Below are 20,116 nucleotides of genomic sequence, written 5' to 3'. Positions count from 1 at the left end.
AGAAAACAAGATCCTCATCCTATATCAAAACTTGCAAAATGGCTTGATTTTAATTACTCCTGTAGGCAGTTAACTGACCAAGAACCAACCACGAAATTATACAAATTTCTCCTCGTTTTACCAACAGTCATATAATTTTTTTTTCTCGAGGTGAACATGTTAAGGTGTGTTGAGATAGCAAAAACACCTTATAGAATAATGGAAAATGAGTTTACCACATCAGTAAAAGGGAATCTAATGGCTCTTGAGCAAATGACCAAAAAAGTGTTCTGCCTTGATATTAGACAAGTAAACAGTTTACAATATACAACATACAGTTTTTATTGCTGCAACTGAAGTTTTGTAACAAAAAATAATTGCACTGCTGATATCGAAGAGACAACATAAACTGAGCTGCCGCTGAAAATCTGCTGCCGTTTCAACTGCAGAACCGCCAATGCAAGACACACAATGTAGACATTATTAGACTCATCTGAGTTTTCTAGTCCAATCATTTATGCCATTTGTTTAATTCTGCTCCTCCACTGAAATAGCTAACGGATGGGAGTCGCTGTGTATCTGTCAGTTTCCCCAATTCAAAGGGAGAAATGATTGATTCGGGTTTGCTTTTTAAAACAGCACTGTTGCTGACCCAGCCACAACATTTAGAGATCTTCATAGAAGTCCTTCTGGGTCCTTGTCGAAACATGAAACTTGAGGTCCATAGTTAAATGTAGAAAATATTTCTCACTTAGCCGACTTGACTTGAGTGAACTGTTTTGGTGACTGGCCAATAAAGAAGTGCCAGGATTCAGTCTAGTGAAATAATGTCTGATAGGCTTGAAGATCCTCCCGTAATGACACCCGTTTCGTGGCTCGAGCTGCTGCTATGAGTTGCCGTCTCGTACGGAGCTGATGAGGAAACCAGGCCGCTGCTGGTGGTGGCACTCTGAAGGCTGCTGGAGAGGTTGTCTAAAAATATAGGGCCTCTGTAATGCTGCTGAAGAAACATAGAAAACTACTGGTAAACAGCTGTGCAAGCTAATATGTAACATACGTGCAATCTTGATATTTCTTTGAGAGAATGAATCGTTGAAAGAATATACCTGTGGATCTCCTTGTATCAGAGAAAATAAATCAAGACCTTTAGGAAAGATACAAACATAGGTTTTTGTGTTAAATCTTGATCATGAAGTCAAGCATACTTGATCGGATGGCAGACTAGAAAAGTACATACTTTGCATATCTGTGGGTATAGTGGATAAGGTAGAATGGTGGAATGGAACGGTATAGTCCGCTATTGAAGACGTTAGGTATGAGGTGTCTAGCGCCTGGACATTTGGCACCCGAACTGTTGATGGCTGATAAGTGAGGACCCTAAAAGAGGGAACAGGAAAATATTACAACCAATAAACAAACCAACATTGAGAAAGAGGTTCCACTACAGCCAATATTTTAAAACTTTTTAAGTAATTTATCCAATGTATATATATTGTAACAATACTAACGCTTACAGGATGCCAACATCTTTTCACCTATAAATGCCCATGCCTAATTATTTAAAAATAAATAAGTTCTAATAAATTCAAGCTAATTTTTGCATTTTGCAACAGTGTTATATTAATTTTCTTAAGAGCTTTTATGAATGACTATTGAAGTCTGGATAATACATTTGTAGTATTAGCTAATATTTCAGGGTTTCCTATCACCATAGTTCATTTAATTATTTTATCAGTTTAGGGTTCATTAAAAATATGGTAATGAAAAGGCAAGGCTTAAAGAAGAGGTACACAGGTGTCTGGTCTGATTTTTATAGAACACAAACCCTGTGTTGTGCATCTCCTCAGCCTTTGACATGTAGACACAGCGTTTTTTCAGAGGAGGATCGCTGTCCTCTTCTTCATCAGATGAGCTCTCTAGCGTGAGGTCGATTACGTCTCCTTTTTTTATGCTGCTGGTTTCTGGGGGTGGCACCACTGCATTTTGTCGCACTGGGACAGCACCTGAAATGTCAAATAATTTTACAACTGCATCAATCCTACACACAAAACAGTTAGAGCCTAGTGCTCACACACCTTTATAGGGCAATAAACCTTACAATCAATTTTTGGGATACATGGAGATGACACTTTCAACGTCTCCTTCTTTGGTCTCATTGGACACCACGTCCCATCCTCTTGAAATTTGATTTCATCAACATCTGTGCAGTCATTGAGTATTTCCATGAAGAGCCTGACAAGTAGAGAGTACCTAGTTTACTCAATGCAAATGACCCTCTCAATTAATGTAAAACAATTTAATGTGGTTAGTGTTTTTCACCACTTCAGTTATAGTGAAAGAAATCTCACCCATCAATAATCAAACTCTCATAAGTGGCTTTTTTGTCACAGACGGGACAGATCCAGGTGGGCTTCTTCTCATTCATTTGCAGATACAGAGCAGCATCAAAGCACTGCAGGTGAGAACAGGTGACTGCTCTGCAGGGTACCGTAAGACGCATCTTGCCAAGCTACATGAAAAGAGGATTTATTTGCGTCAGACAAAAGCTAAAAACTGTTATTTAAACTGACATTCATGAATCAACTGCAACTTACAGGGCACATGAGTGAGACTCGTAAACTAGTTGTGGCAATTTCACTGTCTGGGTCTGCCGTGAGTTTTTCTTTAACTGTAACAATAGTGAAGACAGGGTGGATTTAGTCTTAAAGACCAGAGAACTGTTGAGTTTGATTGATCACATTCATATGATGACGGTATCTTTGTTTTTCCCTTTATCAAAGAGGGTGGTGTTGTCTTACTTAAAGCTCTGGAATGGTCCGGGTTTCTGATCCCCTTCATTCTTAATCTCTGTAGCAACAGTGGAGAGGTCAGCTGCCGCACCAAGTAAACTGACATTGAGTATGTCTGAAGAATAAAATAAGAAAGCACATACAAATGACTAGTAAAGGCTGAAGCGGCGATGAAAACGGGTATAAAAATGACTTCACGTACCTTTCCTATTTCAGGTGCCCACGTGACTACTATCTGATTGGGTACAGCGGATGACAACCTGACCAACGACGTGATGTTCAGTGGTCTGCCAGGTCTTTTTTGCTCCACACCATTCTTAGGAGGCGGTGCATAGCCCTGTGTGATATGCCATATCAACAATGATTGTCATTCCTATTAAAAACCTGAGCAACAGCCATTAAATCTTTGTTTAAACAAATGTACAAATTACGACAATAATACTGTCATTCTAAGTCATCTGCGTTAAGGAATGTTTCTGTTCTACTAACAAATTGTGAATTACATCAGTAATCTCTATTTTTGGGGGGAGGACTAAGAACATCCTGCATGAACTTCCCACAAGAAACTCTGGTCAGAGTATGGCTCTAAATAAACCTAATTATATAGGACTCTGTTGTTCTAACAAGTCATATATATATTTAATCAGAACTATTTGGGTTGGGAAAAAACATTAAACGTGGGCTTAATGAAGGTTAATTACAACAGGATTACGTACAGGGAGGGGAAAGAGCTTCCCATTGACTTTGATGCAGAGGCTGTTTGGATAATTGTCCTCTTGTGGACAGCTGGTCTCTGCTAGACAAAACCTAGAAACATAAAACATAACCTTAAGGGTCTAAAATTGGGAATATGGGGACGACAACTCTGTACACGCAGTTGAAGCGGATACATAACTGACAGTACCGTACAAGCAACGAACTGAGTTGGTTCTTACCGCAGTTGAATTTGCACCATGTAGTCCCTTCTTCCACCTGGAAGAAAGTCCCTATGCAAAAGTGTAAGAAAAATAAAAAAAACAAATCAGACAAGGAGAAAGAGACAAGTCACATTATCTTACATTATTAAGTCACATTTAGTTCTTACCGTGAAATGCAAACTTCTCTCACTTGCTGTGGAGTCAAAGCAAATATGAAGTACTTTTCATGATGAAATCTCTGACCAGCATGGGTCCCTTTAAAACAAAAATCAAAGTCAAGGCTGTATAGATTTAGTCTCTTAAGCTCACCAAGGCTGCATTGATCAAAAATACGATAATAATAGTAATATTGTTACATATTACATCTAATAAAATATCTTTTTTGTTCTGTTTTCTATTTGAATATATTTTAAAATACAGCAAAACCAGCAGTCAATGCTCTAATAATCATCGTCACATGATACTTTTGGAAATTATTATGATTTGATGCTCAGGAAAGATTTCTTATTACTTTTTATGTTGAAAAGAGCTGTGCTGCTGTTTTTGTGTGAAAAGAAGCATTTTTAGGAATCTTTTGGAAAAATATAAAGTTCAGTAGAATTTATTTGAAATCGCTGAATTTCATAACATTCTAAATGTCTTCACTGACACCTTTGATCATTTAAAGCAGAACTGCTGGAAAAAATAAAAAGCTAGTATCTAAAAAAACAAAAACAACACACAGACATGTTAATAAAATAAAAGCTTTAAAAGATGTTTCTATATTTCCAAGCTAAACAACCCAAACATATCTTACCTAAGCTTGACGGTTTGATCAAGACATCCAGCACATCGTAAAATGGTAGGGACTTCATCTGCACATCCGGGTGGACGGGGGCCATTAGTGGCGTGGCCTGCTGCATATTCATCATGGGCTTTGATTCATGAAATACTGGCGAATCGCAGCTCACCAAGTGCTGCTGCAGGAGGTCTGAATGGCCGGTTTGCAAAGGAAGATCTGAGCTCACAACCGTGGCACCGCTGTCTATTTGAAAGTAGGATTTAATGCTTGACTTCAGAGCCACCAATTCCTGAAGACCATCAAATGTCCGAGGGTATCTCCGACGATACAGTTCCTTTATTTTGATCTGCACAGCAGGACTACAACCACTCCTGAGTAAATGCAAAGCCCTCAGCAAAAGTTCATGCTTTCGACCGCTCTTATTCCTTCCAGCAAAACCTAACAGTACCTGGAGCTCTGAGACACGGAAACTTGATACCATATTCTGAAAAAAACAAAACAAACAAAAAAAAATCCAGACAAGCAATAAACACTTTGAGATAGCAATCATAAAAAGCAAATAAACATTTTTGCAACTTAAGTTAGTACAAGAAAACCACCCTTTATGCCATGCTGACAAGTTTTATATGCATTGTACGAACTTTCTAAATCTCTGTGCATTCATAATCAACATGGCATAAGCTGGTGGAATATGGTTACAACAGATTTTTAAATAAACAAAGGTGTCATTTGAAAGCAGCTTAATTAATAAAGAATTATGTGTGAAGTGAGGTGACAACCCACCCAAATACACCCATTCCAGAAACCCCAGAGAAATAAGAAAATCTCAACTGACCCTTCATTACATGGTCCATGCTTGATTGTTCTTACGTGTTAATCCTTTTTTCTTTAAAAATCCTTAACAAATGACCGAAATGCATCTAAAATGTTGAGAATAATTCCAAGACCAATTAGATGAACATCAAGAGATGACAAATGACAAAACACAGATGTTCACTTTGATCTAGAGAGAAATTAACTGAACTGCTGGAAAAAAAAAAGCTTTGTCTACAGTTAAGCAGGATGTTTCTAAACAGTTTACAGGACATGAATCAGTCATACAACAAGTATGTGAGCGCACAAAATCAGGTGTCTAACTTTCCTGTGTCCAACACACAGGTTACTTGTTATTGACAACATTGCTGTTGTTGCTGAATTGCAAAGCATTCAATTAAACTTTAGAAAGACTATCTATGCACTTCGTTAGTCAAAGCTGCTATCTTGAGACAAATGTGAGGGAGAAAGCGCTGGCACAGGGAACTAGTTCGTCGTGTTTGTTGGCGACCCACTTACTGGCTTGTAAACAACATTTTTAAGGTGCCCCCCTTTAATGTTTACTTGCCATTTTAGTATTAAATGTTGACTTATATTTACACCCAGACACACACACTGGTCTGTATATCTTATATATACATATCGAACACATATCATAATTCTAACTACATCCGTGGGTACATGTAGACATTGTCAATTGCTGTCGGACGCTAGCTAACAAAAGACCAGCCAAAACAATTCGAGCAGTGAAGAAATTGTAACGTAAAAAACTTTTTACCTGCAGCGAACAGTCGTCAGTTCAGTTAGGCATTATAATAAAGCATTTTCATGCAGTAAGAGATGGTAATAAAAGCAGTGACATTTTGAGGCTGATCTTCAATGTTTGTGTAGCAGATCGTGAGCTAAAAGAGTAGCTGGTTGGTGGCTAACAGGCTAAACACAAACCGTCTAACGGAGTGATGGGACGTTTGAGCAGTGACTATATAAAGAAACAAACCCATGGGTAGCAAACCGACCGGTAAAATGGAGTGGCAGACGGTAACTGCAAAATATTTTTTAGAATGTGAAAGACGCAAAGAAGTAGCCAGCTATCATTGCACTTTCGCCTACCCGTAACTCCTCAATATCCGCCATTTTCTGGCTGCTCTCATCCTGGCCAGTCCGGAGATGTCGGGTCACGTGACACAGCCTGGGTTAAAGGGGTCATGTAATATATATTTGTGTTTTAATTTTTGGCCCCGAGCCCCACTAATAATGTTTTTTTCTTCGCCAAAATAGCCACATTTTGTTTTCTATCACAATTTCCCACGCTTTTATTGACCCATGGAAACCATTTTTTCGGTCTGCTGTGCCTTTAAGAGGTTCTGCTGTCCATCAAAGTCTATTTAAGGTATTCTATAATATTTGGCAACATAGGTAAAGTCCAGTAATTTTAACGTGACGATCACTTCTCAACAAAGTATTTTTGCACCAAGATAAACAAAATTAAGCCCAACTGCTGCACATTTGCTGTGCAGATTATATCAGTGGTTCTCAGCAAGAGAGTTGGGGTTCATTTGAGGCCTCAAAAAAATTTCTTTGGGGCCTTAAGAAGACTTAAAATGATTTAAGGCAAATCAAGTATTAAACAACAACAAAAAAAACAACCCTATTTATGTGTAGTAGCATTCGCATACAATGATGTAGCATTATTAACATTATTCTCATTTTGATACTGTTTTCCATCTCAGAATTCACAAACATTTCAGATACTGAAAGAAGTATTAAAACATGAAATGCTGTTTTTCTGAATGACAGTTGCAGCTTGTTGTCCAGCAGGTGGAGCTCAGGGCAAATATATGGTTACTCTGTTCTGACTATCCTAGAGGTTTTCTTGTTTGTTTCTCATCAGTCCTCTGTTTTCCGTCTAAACTTTGGATTCTGGTCGTAGAGCTGGTTCTGGAGCAGCATAAGAAAGTGCCCTATTCCTGGAGTGAGCTATATACTGATGATTATAATCTACAAAGCTTGCCTCTTTAAAAGATGTTAGTGATATTTATGAGATGAAAGATATTACGGCCAAGTTTGCATTTAAGTGTTTATTTAAATGTTTATGTTATGTTTAGCTTTGTTTCAGAATTGTTGCATTACATTTATTTATGTTTAAATCACTTTACACACACACACACACACACACACACACACACACACACACACACACACACGTGCATTTGTTTGTTTTTGTGAAAAGTGGGGACAACCCATAGGCAATATTTTTTTTTTAATTTGTAACAAATCTGTATGTGCTATTGCCCTACACCTACCTATACATTTCCCCCAAAACTCACTCTGTATGATTTATAAGCGTTTTGAAAAGTGGAGACATTTCCAATATCCTGGAAAATCACCTTCACCTTGTAATACCTGTGTCATACCTGTGTTATTATACCAATTCATGTCCTGATTAGTCTCAAAAATGCACACACACACACACACACACACACACACACACACACACACACACACACACACACACACACACACACACAAGTGTCCTATGGTGTGACATAAAAATATAACAAGTGATAAAAAACAGTGAAGTTAAACCAATTTATAACTCTTTCTTATGTTACCAATTTTTATTTGTCAACTACCCTTATATATATATATATATATATATATATATATATATATATATATATATATATATATATATATATATATATATATATATATAATAGAAACAATTAAAGAAATGGCTTAAATTGCAATGGCTGAAATGGGTTGTTAACCTCTAATAATAATAAAAGGTAAAACCATTTGCAAATCATTTTACAGTCTTGTTTATATTATTGCGGTAGCCTCACAGTTTTAACTTTCAAACGTTTACTAATTGCATACCTGTGGGCTAACCTCAGTATCATAGCTCAAAAGTTGAATCCTACACATTTACATGTCTTTTCCACATGGTCAGTTCAACTGCCACATCAGTCAAAACTATGTCTGGCCAGGTTCCCAGAGAAGTTTGTACAAGTGCATGTATAGATACAGAAAATGTGTGAACTGCTCAGTGCAGTTTGACCCATAAATACATATAAAAAAACAGATATCACACATGTACACAATATCAAAGGACAGCAGCAATTTGTAATTACACTAAAGTGAATTTGTAACCTCGTTGAATTTCTTGCAGAGGCAAATAACCCTCCGCGTCACGTTGGAATGAACAGCCATTTTTTAAAGTAAATCTTAAACCATGATTTATGGATGCTTTTGAATGCTTTTGTGCTGTTTGACAAATACAAAGTTAGCCTATATATTTGTGACTGAAGAGGTTGAAGTGTGTTGAAGTACATGACCTAGGTAAAGCGCCCATGGCATCTAATTACCCGGCCTTTCCCACTTGAGCAACCTGCCATAAGAAAACACTCACACATACAGACACATAAAGACCTGTCACAGGAAAAACACACATACAGGCGCACAAACACCTTAGCCTTTATTAACCTTAGCTCGTGTTATTGGCAGTACTAGACAGAGACAAGACCCCAATTACTGTTGAAATCAAAGTTGCTACCGCTAAAGCTGCGGTGGAAGCGTGTGGAGGTTCAGAGCGCCGGAGTGGCTTGTTAGTCCGCTTAGTGCTCGTCCATTGGGACTCTCCGTTTCAAATACCTGTCTCTCAGAGCATTGTTATTCAAACGGAAAATCGAACTGCCTAGTGTTGCTCTGGTCATTCTGTCAAGTACACACCATGCTGTGGGCAATGGTTAACGGTAAATTGTAATTTAGAGTCAAGTTCAGACATAGCACCATTTGTGAGTTTGCCTCATGGTCTTGGACAGCGTTGCATCATGTTAATTAATTATAAAAAACGGTTGAATTTATCCAATAAGTTGACTTTATCCAGTAGTTCAGTGATCGGACAGACACACAGAACAATATCAATTAATTTATTGCATCTGTTGAGATAAATTAATAAAAATAAACGAAAAAACTAAACTAAATAAGCTCTGCCTATTATTATGTGCATAATAACTAATCTTAACCTTCTCTTAAAAATGCACATTTATTAAATATTAAAGAAAGGCAGACAGGGAGGAAACAGGAAATCAATCACGATAAAGACAAGATGAAACATATTATAGACTTTTAGACTGATTTAAATTGATTTTTATTTTCATTACGAATTAATACCGGAATATGATGGATCAGAGTGAAATGCATTAAAGATTTTCTTTTTACCTATTAGAAATTTGTTTATCCTAACAGTTAAGATTAAACATAACCAAAACAAACAAGGCTTAAGTGTAAACGACAAGGATTATAATCTTCCAAAACAGTGAGAGGTTATTTCACCCTTCCAAACTCTAACTGTCTGAGGTCTGCTTAATTTCATAATATGATATGAGTGGGAGAGTGCTCTATTGTGACAATAGCACGTCAATAAGTTCACCCAGGAATGAAAATTCTGTCATTAATTCCATTCCAAACCTGAAAAACCTGTAATCTGTTCTTCTTAAAAACACCAAATTAAGATATTTTTGATGAAATCCGGGGGATTTCTGACCCTCCATAGACAGCAAGAGTACTGCCATGATCAAGGCACAGAAATGCCGTAAGGACGTCATTAAAATGGTTCATGTGACATCAGTGCTTCTATCGTTATTTTACAAATCGAGTCAGGACCAGCACTATTCATTTTAAATAGGTGAGTATAACCTGTTTAATGCTAAGTGATATTACGCATTAACATGAGCTGCTGGCAACCCAAACCGACAGACCATAAAAACACCATTAAAATGGCTCTTTTGTAATGCAGTAATGGGGCAGTAATGTTGCACAGAACTCCATTTGTAAGGCAAAACAGAAAAATAAGCAAAGACTAGCATGGGCCAGCTGTGTTTGTTGGGATGTCAGCATGTTAGTGGCAGCACATTCATCATTGTGCTGCATAGCTTTAGCTCTGCTTTGTGTGTTTTGGTGAATTTGCATTCTAAATGTTTCATATTATCTTCACAAAGGCAGGTGCAGCGCTGGCGTGGTAGGATTCGAACACCTAGCCTCACAGCAAGCAGGCGGACAAAAAAGACGTTGCCTGTTAGCCTATTCAGTGATTTATCTCTGTTGATTTGGCACTCAAAAACAGCGTGAGAGTCATTGGCTCCTGAAGTGATGTGTGACAATCCCAATGACGTAAAATGAAAAGCAGAACCATACATATCCACATTGACAATATCAACAGGTTTTTCTCTTTGTTTCAGAATAATGTTTGGTTTACTCTAAACAGCCACTGACTTTCTCAATAAGCCATGAAAAGTCGGTTGTTATGTTGCTGAGCTGCGGCAGTGCTTTGATAAATCGGTGCAAAACATGCCAACAAAAACTAAAATCAACGGTGCCATAAAACACAATTTCTGGTTACACTTTATTTTAAGGTGTTACAGTGTAAATCATTTTTTTACATTACATTGTAAATACATTAAAGTACTGAGTAATATTAATTAACTACATGTACTATCCTATAGGGTTAGGGTTTGGCTTGTAGTTACTTGTAATTATGCATTATTAATTGCTATTATTAACAGTAAGTACATGTTACACTTAAAATAAAGTGTTACCCAATCGTTCTATTTAATACAAAATCAATGTAAATATATTTTTATTTGTTCGATTTTGTAGAATAGGCACAAAATTAATCAACCCGGAGATGCAGAACTGTAAAATATCATTGTATATCATTTTATACAATAAGGAAAAATGCAGCTTGCCATCAGAAAGCATTTGGTTGAGTGATATTTGACCAGCAAAAACCCCATAGACCATTATCAGTGGAACTATAGTAATTAATGATTTGTGTATTGATCACATATCCAGTTTCCATAGCTTTAATCCCTATGGCAACCAGTGGTTTTGTGGGAAAACTTCCATTTCCTTCCACACAGAATATTTCTGATGGCTTTTAAAGTACCTCCCTGACCATCATATGGTCCATTTTATAAGGCTGGTCATGGACCATGACCTAGATAACTGCCTGAAGAAAATAATCCCATCACAATGCATTAGTGCCCGATGAACCCCTGCTTAATGAGACGAATGCATGTCCCTCCCCCACTAACTTTCATTCTTTCATTATCACCATGTCAACCAACAAATAGATGGACATGCCATCAATGTTAGATGAAAACGTCTTATATATAAAGAAAACATATGAACATTTTCTGAACATTTCACACTAATAGAAAGAGCAAGTGTAATGGCTATATAATATATATATATATATATGTAATATATATATACATTAACAACCCTTTATTCTTTTAACATTTATACGTATTTTTAAATATATGACAAGGTTTAAAATTGGCCATATTTAAAACAATCATTTTTGTAAGTATATATTTACCGAAGTAATTGAGAAATACATATATTTGTGGGGTTTTTCACTCAAATTGGACACTGCTCTCAGTAGTACATTGCATATACTACTAATAACAATTTTCTGCTGAATGATGTCATTTCTGGTAAATGATGTCACATATGAGCAGTCTAATTATGATGGGTGAATTGTTAGTGTGACGGGGCTGATTTCAGACTGAGGGAACTTAACTGTTGTTTATAAAATATCTTGCAGTTTAAAAAAACCTCCATACAAATACATGCTTACATTATTGCCAAAAAGACACATTTTGTTAATAGTTTTCTAAGTACATACTCAGAGATGTGCCTCAGGGACATTACAAAAAGCTTGTTTAAGATAGATAAAAGACACTATTTTATGCTAAAAAGTCTAAAACGCAATAGCCATTTTTATTAATTGTAATAGGCATACCAAAGTGTTGTGAAAACCAAACCAGAAAATTTAGCTGGAAATTGAAAGCAGTATTAAAGCACAAACAGATGTGGAAATGTGTTTTTATTACTTGTTATTAGTATTTCCATACCCCCTCGGAGGCGGAAGTGTTTCGAATATTGCACGTAATGGATGGTTCTTCTCAGGTTGCTTTTGAAGTGACACTCCCTTTGAGCCTTTGAGTAGCCCAATAAATTTCATCGCTGACTTCATCTTACCACAACCTTAGGCAAACCCAGCAAAAGATAAAAGCCATTTGATCCGGGATCAGCAAAAAGCTGATACCAAATATCACTTTGCCCGGAGGTTTTTGTCTTTAAGGTACAATGGCATTGAATGCATTCTCAGAGATCTTTGATAAAACTGGTCTGGTGCACAAGGATGACTATCACTGACTATAAGGAACTAATATTTGCAGTTAGTTGTTCATTTATTGAAGCCATAGCAGTTGCAGTTGGATGGGAGAGAGCCGTTACCTTCGGGATCCACTTGCAGTCGTCAGTCCATATCATTTGAACGGAGAAGGACTTCAAAATGCAAAATAAACTATTTTTAATAAAGAAAAATACAAAAACGCACAAGAAAACTGAACAAAGATCGCAACCACCAGCTAAATACAGAAAAGTTAGCTCAATCAGCTCAATCAGCAAAGTAATGAAACTATAAGGAACCAAAACATCATCATAAAGTCTAAAACACGACACAGAACATACAATATGACATTCAGAAGCAACTCTTTCTCATGTTTTGAAATCATCATTGGATGTTTTACATTATATAAATCGGTCTGTGTTGAAGTATTTATCATTACCAATGAATTCATGCAAATACAAAAGCGTTAAAAAAAAAGTAAAATGTGCCTCCGATAACATAATGATGGCAGTAAACAGTAAAGTCTCAGATTACAATAATGACAAATACTATTTAATTGTTCTGCGCGAACAAAAAATGACTTTGCTCAAAGAAAAAAAGTTTTTCTTTTATGAAATGACAAACTTGTTCTAATTAATCAGCATTCAGAACATAGTACCATCGCTGTTATGCTGCGGTTGCTAATTGGTATTGACAGCACAAAGCCTGTGCTCTTAGATCAGCTGAGCTAATCATCTCTGACAGCCATGAGGTGATTCTAGCGCCGAATACTGCTCCTGAGGTCAAAGTTCAGCGCTTAATCAATGGTCACCAGGACAGCAGAGCATCAAAACAGCATCTTTGTTGTTGGTTCTCTTATCAATATCAGCCAGTGAATGAATAATAGTGTAAAATCAGAGAAAACTAACCAAGATGTAATGATGTGGCCTTATTTGATTTATTATGCTTTAAAAGTTTTCCCTTTAACTAATAAGGAAGATTTAATACACATCACGAACAAGTACACCTCATAATAACGAATTCATTTAACTGTGCTGTCCATTAATGATAAATCGTCATATATTATTAATGGAGGTTGTTCTCTTGTTGGAGCAGAAGTTCACGCACTAAAATGAAATGAATAGGTTTTAAGTTGAATAGGTTCAATTCATAAGGCAATAGGTGATATGCAGTCAGATGAGATGTTCTCATATGAACACAGGCAGGGTAATCTGACCCCGATCCGACACATGACCTTTAAAAGGCCATGTCAGTAATAATGTAAAATGCAATTAAATCATATTTCTTTTTATTTTGCAAATCAATATAAGAATTAAGTATATATTTAAAATAAACAGAAAAATATTGTGTTGTCAGTGTTAAGAAGGTTACTTTGGAAATGTAATAGGTTACAGATCACACTGCTTAAATTATTTTATTCTAAGTAATATAACCAATAGCATTTTAACATTTTTAAATGAATGTTTTCAGCTGATAATCAGTACTCAACACTGATTACTGTCAGACTTGAAAATAAAAATGTAATTTGATGATAAAAATGTAATTTAGCACAGACACTATATAATTATATAGCACAATCACCTCTTTATGATTTAAAATCAGTCATGTTTTTAAAATCCAAAAATCTAAATCATAGTGTAATAAAATGTTTTTGACATCAACTTTTTGCTATGACAGGAAAAATCTTAATAAAATCTTATAAAAAAATAAAGCATGCATACATAAACCTAAATAAAAATAATAAAAAAAAAAGTATGTGTTTAAAATAGACACTGTATATATATATATATATATATATATATATATATATATATATATATATATATATATATATATATATATATATTTTTTTTTTTTTTTTTTTTTCTATTACTATAATTTTTGGGGAACAAGTATATTTAATACATGTAGTTATTAGAAAAGGTGGTAGCCTATTGAAATTAAATGCTAAATATCTTATATATTATTATATATTGGTTTTACTCATCTTTGTTGTGAAAGACAAAGTATTACTTCACAAGTGTCTTCAGATAATCCCACATTATTCATTTCATACTAATGCTGTAATTATATTGATCGAGACATTTAATTGGTCAGCAAAGTTTTTAAAACATGATTACAACAATACAGTACTTTTGGTTTCAATACACTCTAGGTTCATAAAACTCCTTGTCTACCTGTCCTGAACTTGAATTGATGGTCTCCCTGACTTTATAGTACCTCCATTGATTGTGAAGGTGCTTGTCAGTGATGCATAAAATTAACACTGTGTTATAGGGCATGGATTTCTGTCAGACTCTGACAAGATAACCCATTATTGGACGACGCTGGCTAATTTGTTTTTGTTTATTCCGAAGTGTAATGTAACACTCCTTGAGCTTCAATGATAACTCTATTACCCGCAAATCCCAGGCAAAACCATTGACAGACACTAATCTTGGCCCTACTCCTAATTACATCAGGTTCTTGGGCCATAATGAAGCGATCTTTACTCCATTTTAGCTGCTTAATGCTGCACACACCCCTGGCATCATTAGTTTAATTGCCTGCGCTCGCAGTGCGGGATTTTGACCTTTGTCCAGCCAAGTCAACTCGTTCGGTCTCTGTCTTCTTTCTGTTTTGACTTTGTGGTTATACTGTGGAATCGAATTGCTGATATTGGCTCCGTCTGTAATACTAAGCTGTGTTCAAATTCTCGACCATCTGCTCTTTCCACACAATCTCATTATGTTTTAATATGAATATAACGAGGCTGACGGCTGTGTTGTTGTTGTATACATCTTGTCGTTTATTGAACACTTGTCGCCTAATTTGCTTTTTAAGTGGACAGATTTCTAACGCTATCCTTTGCCAGTAAACACAGGCTGATCAACAATTAGGTGACCTATCATTGGCATTCCAATCTACTTTAATTCTGTAATGGCTCAACTCTGGATTAAAGTGTGTTTTTGTTAAATTCATGTTAAAATCAATAGTGTATACTAACAGATTTTTTTTTTTTGTCCTTCCCTGTCTAGTACCTTGTGTTCATGTAGCTTAGCGTGTAGTGCGCGGAACTGGCAACAACAAAGCCATGCGTTTTATTCCCAGTGTTAGTAAAATATACCAGTTCAAAAGTCTGGGGTCATTAATGAAGTTTTTCAGCACAGCATGGAGTCTTCTGTTCCAAACTAATGCTGTTTTATCTATTCATCAAAGAAAAAAATGACAGTTTGCACAAAAATATTAAGCAGGACTATTGCTTAGAGCGTTGCTAATAATAAAAAAGGTTTCCTGTGCACCAAAGCAGTACATTTGATTGATTTCTGAAGGATTGGAGTAATGGCTGTTGAAAATTCAGCTTTGCATCACAAGAATAAAGTACATTTATGCTGCATCCAGTGCGTCCACCTTTATTTGATAAATTCAGCCATTTGTTTCTATCAGTTATGAATATTTAAACCCAAAAGAAAAACTCAACTGGACATTAAAGTGGAAAGCAGTACTTTATTTCTAATTATGCTACAAGTCAATGGCAAAACAAACAAACAAAACAAAAAAAAAAAATCTTTCACCAGTTTTTTTCTTCTTTTTTTTAACCCCTGAGCACCACAATCCAGCTTTCCCATAATGCACTGGATTTATCCAAAGTGAATAAAAGAAAAATAAGCTTCATACACAGCGTATAATAGGATCTAAAATCTACCAGCATAGCATCGTTGACATAGCTAAACAAGGTAAACAACATGTTATTTTTAAGCACATGAGTGAATCTTTTTTTTTTCTTAATTGTTATCTAAATTGATAGTCTTTTTTTATGAACAAATGTTCCAACATTGTCATCAGTAAGCCTGTGAACGTGGTTTCGTAAAAGCTTTGGTTACGGATTCACTCTGATTCGTGTTTTTCTTTTTTTTTCTTTTTTTTGCTTCTCCAGAGTTCGTCCAGGATTTGCTCTAAAAATCTCTGCAGTCTAGTGACATGAGCTGAAGAGAGAACAGACAGTCATGTGAAGGAATAGACTGTGCCACTGCTGTGAAAAAATATAAGCAAGGTCTCTTCATACGCTGATCAAGAGGTAAATTACATCGAACAACAGGAATCAGACAATTGTGCATTGATTGTGCCCTCTGTAATTCCACATAAATATAGACTATATATCCATTAATCCTTGCACCTATACAACAACAAAATGATGGTCAGGTTTACTCGTTTCATTAATCGCTAATTGTGCTAAAACTCTGGAAACTGTTATTACATTCTTAGATTGCCATCCGTGCACTGAGACTAACTGAATATACAGCTTGGCTTTTTTTTTTTTTTTTTTTTTTTTTTTTTGAAAACATTTTGATCCAAGTGCTTAAAATCAAGTTTTGCCGCAGCAGGATCAAATAAAAACATTTTACTGCTGCTTGAGATTCAAAGTTACGAACGACAGCATTGGGTCAGAAACCGTCAACCCAAGAATATCGTCAGATCTTTGGTATTCGTAAAAAAGAAGTTCTGAGCACGTCTCCACATTCAAATCCCACTAAAGACATTATAAAAAAAAAAGAAAACCGATTTCTTTTAGTTACTTTTAACTTAGACTAGGTTACATATTTTCTGAAAGTCACGTTATGTTGCGAACAGAAATGACGACTCAAACACTGGCATCAATGGAACTGCTGCGAACCGTAAAGCTAAAACACTTTAATTAACGAAAACGCCCAAGGTCGCAGCTTAACTTGAGATATGTTTCATAAGATGTGTTTTAGATCTACTGATACTGTAATGAATAAGCTCGATGGGAACCCTTCTGGTATCTCATTTTCCCCCCGGTGCGTAAAGAAAAAAACGCTGACAAAAACGGACAAGCAAAGCAACTGATGGCATGTCGAGCCCCGTGTGGTCCGGCCTCTGGTTCTGCAGCACAAATCACGCAGGCAAAAGTGAATTCGGACCAGAAAGGCTATGATTAAAAACTGGCTGCTGTGATTATGTTGTTGGCACAGTCTATAACAAATGAGGTAGATGTGTGTTCATCATATATTCCCTTCTTTGGTAAAACAATACAAAATAGAAAAAAAAAAAAATCCAGTGATTTGTTGAAAAAACATTTTCAAGTGGCTTCACAATAAAAATAATAGAAATGAAATAAATGAGGTATATCTTGTTTTCATAATCTATTATCTGTGTACAGGTTTGCAGGATTTGTGAGGTATTGGGCTGTAGTACGACTCTTTCTTTCTTTAAATAAAAGCGATGTTTCTCGAACAGCCCAAGTTTCAACACGAAAGGAAGAGAATAGAAGTAATAATAAATACAACTTGAAATCGTCTACTGAATTCTAAAAAAAAAAATGACACAATAATATCCTCTCTTTTCCTTACCAACAGAAAAGAGAAGCAAAAGAAATAAACACGAGTTCGAGCAAAAAAAAATAAAATAATATGGAGAATGGAATAAAGGACGAGAGGTGAACTCTCAAATGCAAGTGCATTGTTGAAAACGTAATGAAAGCTGGATTCTATTCACAACACGAGCGGATGCCTAAGATGAGCCACATTCAGCGTGATCACACACAGCACATAATCTTCTACAGAGCCTCTCTTTTTTGGTTTGGTTTTTTTATGGTTAACATCCAGCTCACAGTCACACGTCGCAATATTATTTGACCCTCCGCTTCTGAAACCTGCATTAACCAGTTTGACCTGTTTTCCGTCTACTAAACCATTTAATGAACACTTTGCTATAAAACATGGGCTGAGTTGAGGTGGTGGAAAATCATTAAACACTGTCGACAAGTGTTCCCCAAATAACTCACCAATCAATGGAATATATTTCGCGACGGCCGCGGGCCAAAACCAGTCATGAGAGAATATAGCAGACATAATCCTGTCTGCTTTCCTCCATATCAAGTTATACATGACCGATCTTGCATTTGTGATTTTAAATATTGTGTAGATGACTGCTCTGATGGATAAAACGATATCTTTACAAACATACATTTAAGCAGTAATACAGTAAATAACTTTTTCTCCCTGACTATTTGATGCCCAAGTTAAATGGGATGTGCTTTGCTTAAAATCAACATATTCAAATATCAGCTCGATAATAGATTTTTGGTAACTTTGCAATGGCGTCGGATATGTGTGATGGTGGTGATAAGACTCTGCATGAATTGTCGTACTGTTCAAATAAAACGCTAATATGCTGCACTTTTTCCTCTTTGGTAATAGCTGATAGTAGCTCTTGCTGTTTGATTCAAGAATGCGACAGTTAAAGATGAGGATGCCCAAATTTCAGGATCGGTGTAGGAAAGTGAAGAATCTTGCTCTGAGGCAACATTCACTCTGTCTGAGGAACATCCCGTTCGCTCGAGCGTCACATCGCTCCTTGTGTTCATGGCGTTGTCACTCAGTCTGTTTTAGTTGCTCCACGCTGAATAACGCATCCTCAGAAGAACAAAATTACAAGCTGCAACTTGCTGCATATGTAAATGTACCACACCTCAAATGTGCGGCTAACAGCTGTCGGCGCTCGGCCCTTTAATGAAAGTTTTTTTCGGTGATGTACGCTCCTGTCCTGATTGCAGGGGAAGGGTTAGAAAAACAGTAAAAAGTGTACATTGTACATCGAAGGAGACAGAAAAAAAACTGGTCCAGCAGAATGACCTAAAGACCCTGCCTTGTCTGACGTCGGGGGAGAGTTGAGTGAGGTGTTGTGGGCTCAAGGGGAGGTGGCTGGTCCGTGTGAAGAGGCGGTGGAGGAGGAAGAGGAGGACGGCTGCATCTGAGTGCTGAGCCCTGGGCTGCTGCTCTTTCCCTGAGAGCTGTGTTGGTGATGGACTCGCTGGCTGCCTGGTATGAAACCTATGGCTGGCTTACGGGCAAACAGGACCCCTGCAGTCAGCAGACACATATTTAAAGTTCATTTCAAAACACCTGAACCATTTCTACATAACATCAGCAGTTTAGTTGCTAAATCAGTTTGCTTATATGTATTAAAAAATGCGATCAAAAATTCTTATGCAGTACACGTGATTACAAATAATTCATTTCATGCAATAATACTGGCCGTAAAAGCAGAGGTTCAAATAAAACATGTTTTGTATGTGATCAACACCCCCTTGCGCAAGCCTTTTTTTGTTCAATATGCACAGTATTGGAGACGCAGTATGTCAAGTACCTGATGTCTGTATATTGAATAAGTATTTATTATCTTTTAGATTAAAAAAAAACAAAAAAAAAATAAATATAAAAATATATATATATATATATATATATATATATATGATTAAACTCACTACTTTATTCGAGATTTATTTTATTTAATTTTATTCAAGGTTTTTAACATGAACAAAACAATTAAAGCAATTGAATTCATATTTTTTATTGTATCATTTCTAATATAAATAATTGTGCTAAGCATTAAATCATTCACCTAAAGAAAAAAAACTCTACAGGGAACAAGCCTTCAGTAAAAATGGTAGAACAGATGCCACTTCAACTCGATCTCCTGAAATGTTCCCAGCAAGCTTATGAGCCATCTTCTAGTAATTACTGTCTCTCGCACATCAGGCACAAGCACTGTATCTAGCTAAGGCGGAGGGCCTTTCTCTCGGGCACGAAAGACAATAAGCTCCATCGACCTCCTGGCGCCCAGGCCCAAT

At 36.3% G+C, this 20,116-nt stretch overlaps 2 protein-coding genes across 9 annotated transcripts in view; both read right to left on the bottom strand.

The window, feature by feature from the left end:
* Positions 1 to 296: 296 nt before the first annotated feature.
* On the bottom strand, positions 297 to 6,453 carry pias2 (protein inhibitor of activated STAT, 2). Of its 5 annotated transcripts, none has more exons than XM_043238418.1 (15): positions 6,390 to 6,452; positions 5,302 to 5,386; positions 4,482 to 4,950; positions 3,853 to 3,940; positions 3,704 to 3,754; positions 3,485 to 3,575; positions 2,971 to 3,105; positions 2,778 to 2,883; positions 2,574 to 2,647; positions 2,328 to 2,488; positions 2,078 to 2,211; positions 1,805 to 1,982; positions 1,217 to 1,356; positions 1,086 to 1,123; positions 297 to 979 (listed from the first exon to the last, which is right to left on the bottom strand). In XM_043238418.1, the coding sequence occupies exons 3-15, from the start codon at positions 4,945 to 4,947 to the stop codon at positions 791 to 793; spliced, it is 1,851 nt and encodes a 616-aa protein (XP_043094353.1). In that variant the 5' UTR covers positions 4,948 to 4,950; positions 5,302 to 5,386; positions 6,390 to 6,452; the 3' UTR covers positions 297 to 790. The 5 variants fall into 5 exon arrangements, with proteins under 5 accessions (XP_043094353.1, XP_043094352.1, XP_043094350.1 ...); XM_043238417.1 differs by having other exon boundaries at positions 6,058 to 6,436; XM_043238415.1 differs by lacking the exon at positions 5,302 to 5,386 and having other exon boundaries at positions 6,390 to 6,453.
* Positions 6,454 to 15,949: 9,496 nt separating this feature from the next.
* arid3c (AT rich interactive domain 3C (BRIGHT-like)) overlaps positions 15,950 to 20,116 on the bottom strand; it is a 60,733-nt gene continuing 56,566 nt past the window's right edge. For all 4 annotated transcript variants that reach the window (XM_043240259.1, XM_043240261.1, XM_043240260.1 and 1 more), the window contains one exon: positions 15,950 to 19,346. In XM_043240259.1, coding sequence (XP_043096194.1) covers positions 19,174 to 19,346 — 173 coding nt within the window. In that variant the 3' untranslated portion in view covers positions 15,950 to 19,173. The remainder of the gene's footprint in view (positions 19,347 to 20,116) is intronic.

Source organism: Puntigrus tetrazona, chromosome 5, assembly GCF_018831695.1.
Source record: "Puntigrus tetrazona isolate hp1 chromosome 5, ASM1883169v1, whole genome shotgun sequence".
Lineage (NCBI taxonomy): Eukaryota > Metazoa > Chordata > Actinopteri > Cypriniformes > Cyprinidae > Puntigrus > Puntigrus tetrazona.
The sequence above is the reverse complement of the archived record's forward strand: the minus strand, read 5'-3'. Positions and strand labels throughout refer to the sequence as shown.